Source organism: Topomyia yanbarensis, unplaced genomic scaffold (genome assembly GCF_030247195.1).
Source record: "Topomyia yanbarensis strain Yona2022 unplaced genomic scaffold, ASM3024719v1 HiC_scaffold_938, whole genome shotgun sequence".
NCBI classification, from domain to species: Eukaryota; Metazoa; Arthropoda; class Insecta; order Diptera; family Culicidae; genus Topomyia; species Topomyia yanbarensis.
In genome coordinates this window covers 1-3,029 of record NW_026684200.1, presented here as the reverse complement: position 1 = coordinate 3,029, position 3,029 = coordinate 1, and the positions used below count along the sequence as shown (strand labels likewise).

Here is a 3,029-nt window from a genome sequence, read left to right as displayed (position 1 = left end):
AATTTAAGAATTTAAGAATTTAAGAATTTAAGAATTTAAGAATTTAAGAATTTAAGAATTTAAGAATTTAAGAATTTAAGAATTTAAGGAACATTGGAGGAGAGATGTTACGATATCTGGATCAATCTCTGCGGATAAGGAGCTTCAGAGTTCGAGCAAACGGACAGATATCAAGCGAGAAAAAGATGGAAACAGGATTGTGTCAGGGATCCGTACTCAGCGTAACCCTATTCCTCATAGCAATAGACACAATCAAAGAGAACCTACCACCAGGAGTCAAGCTGCTACTCTACGCCGATGATGTTGTCCTTATAGCATCAGGAACAGACCAAAAAGGAGCAACCGCAAAATTAAGAAAAGCCCTCTTTGAAATACAGAAATGGCAGGATAGTTCTGGATATCGCATTTCAGCAGAAAAAAGCGTTACCGTTGTGTTTAGGAGACAAAAAACGAAAAGAGTGAACGAAGCGAATAAGTTGCGATTAAATAACCAAACAATTCCACGAAGAAACCATCACCGATGTCTGGGAACAATCCTAGATGAATGTCTACAATTCAAAGTACATGCGGAAGAATTAAAAGCATCCGTCCAGCAACGATTACAAGTACTGCAGAGTGTGACCAGAAGGAACTGGGGCGGCGACAGATCTACACTAATAAAAATTTACCGAGCGTGTATATTGGAAAAACTCCTATACGCAGCACCGATAGTAGCAGCAATGAACGACGCAAACTTAAAAACACTGGAAACAGTTCACAATCGTGGACTTCGTGCAATATGCGGAGGTTTCTACACTAGTCCAATAGTAAGTCTCCAAGTGGAAACAGGCATCCCAGGACTCCGGACACTGCTAGACCAAAGAACCGCGATCTTCACAGCTAAAAAGATAGCCAAAGAACACTATATGGCAGATCAACAAACTGGTGCCACAGTCAGAATTGAATCACCTTCAGAATCTGAAAACTACAGCGATAGCGCAAGCAACTTTAGCTCCGGAGAATTATGGGATCAGAGACCAGCGCGGACCCTAAATACGGTCCTGACCAGGGGAATGGACATTCTCAACGATCTAGCCATTGACATACCACCAATAAGCGTTTTTTCGAACCCAAATTGCCCTCCGTGGAATAGATCGAAACTGCCAGTCGACAAGTTCCTTGTGTCTTGCTTGAGGAACGGGGCATCGCCTGCAGAACTACGAGCGCAATTTACAAGCAGAGTAGCTACACGATATCGCTTTTACCGTGCTATTTATACCGACGGATCGAAACGAGGCACCAGATGTGGATACAGCATTGTCAGCAGAGAAACAGTCATTAGAAAACGGATCAACAACATGTGCAGCATATTCGAAGCTGAAAGTCTAGCAATACAAGAAGCATTGTCATGGGTGGCAAGTCAGGAACGGGTGGGGGCTTACCTTATATGTACCGACTCGCTCAGTGTTATTACCGCATTAGAGACGTACAAAATAAAAAGCAAGTGGCGGGACGACATAGCAACGATTTATCGACAGGTAACACTCAATGGAACAGCTGTACAATTCTGCTGGGTACCAAGTCACAGCGGTATTGAAGGTAACGAGAGAGCTGATAAGGAAGCAAAGGTAGCATTAGAGCAGCAAGACATGTTAACCCTGGCGGTTGACATGAAAGCAGTAAAAATGGCAATAAAAACAGCATTCATTTGGAAGTGGCAATCAACATGGTCAGCGACAAGGAACAACAAACTGAGGGAGATCAAGAATACTGTTATACCGTTCAAGGAAGCTTTTATCGGCACACGAAGAGAGGATGTAGCACTGACGAGACTGCGTATAGGCCATACCAAATTTACCCATCAGTATCTTCTGGAAAAAGAAGATCAACCCCGCTGCCAGAGATGTAATGCACAGCTAACAGTGAAGCACGTAGTAGTGGAGTGCCCGCTGCTCGACGATGAACGCAAGAAAGCAGATGTACCAGCAAATTTAAGAGAAGCGTTAGCAGATGATAAAACTAGTGCTTTAAACTTGTTGAAATTTTTTAAAAACCTCAGTTTATATAACGACATTTGAAGAAAGGGTAGTGGAAAGGGAAAGATGAAGAAGCAAATGTAATGATAAATTGTTTTATAACCACGAAATAAAGAACCCGAATGACAATTGTTAAAGGGTTAAAAAAAAAAAAAAAAAAAAAAAAAATTTTTAAATTTTTAAATTTTTAAATTTTTAAATTTTTAAATTTTTAAATTTTTAAATTTTTAAATTTTTAAATTTTTAAATTTTTAAATTTTTAAATTTTTAAATTTTTAAATTTTTAAATTTTTAAATTTTTGAATTTTTAAATTTTTAAATTTTTAAATTTTTAAATTTTTAAATTTTTAAATTTTTAAATTTTTAAATTTTTAAATTTTTAAATTTTTAAATTTTTAAATTTTTAAATTTTTAAATTTTTAAATTTTTAAATTTTTAAATTTTTAAATTTTTAAATTTTTAAATTTTTAGATTTTTAAATTTTTAAATTTTTAAATTTTTAAATTTTTAAATTTTTAAATTTTTAAATTTTTAAATTTTTAAATTTTTAAATTTTTAAATTTTTAAATTTTTAAATTTTTAAATTTTTAAATTTTTAAATTTTTAAATTTTTAAATTTTTAAATTTTTAAATTTTTAAAATTTAAATTTTTAAATTTTTAAATTTTTGAATTTTTAAATTTTTGAATTCCTAAATTTTTCAATTTTTAAATTTTTTAAATTTTTTAATTTCAAAATTTTAAAATTTTAATATCTTAAAATTTTTAAATTTTTAAATTTTTAGATTTTTAAATTTTTAAATTTTTAAATTTTTAAATTTTTAAATTTTTAAATTTTTAAATTTTTAAATATTTAAATATTTAAATTTTAAAATTTTAAAATTTTAAAATTTTAAAATTTTAAAATTTTAAAATTTTAAAATTTTAAAATTTTAAAATTTTAAAATTTTAAAATTTTAAAATTTTAAAATTTTAAAATTTTAAAATTTTAAAATTTTAAAATTTTAAAATTTTAA

At 30.4% G+C, this 3,029-nt stretch overlaps 1 protein-coding gene across 1 annotated transcript; it reads left to right on the top strand.

Moving 5' to 3' along the window:
• Window positions 1-104: 104 nt before the first annotated feature.
• LOC131696211 (uncharacterized) lies at window positions 105-1,981 on the top strand (the record flags this gene model as incomplete). Its single annotated transcript, XM_058984752.1, has 1 exon — window positions 105-1,981. A coding segment is annotated over exon 1 (1,877 nt), but the record flags the coding sequence as incomplete, so codon positions are not given.
• Window positions 1,982-3,029: the final 1,048 nt, after the last annotated feature.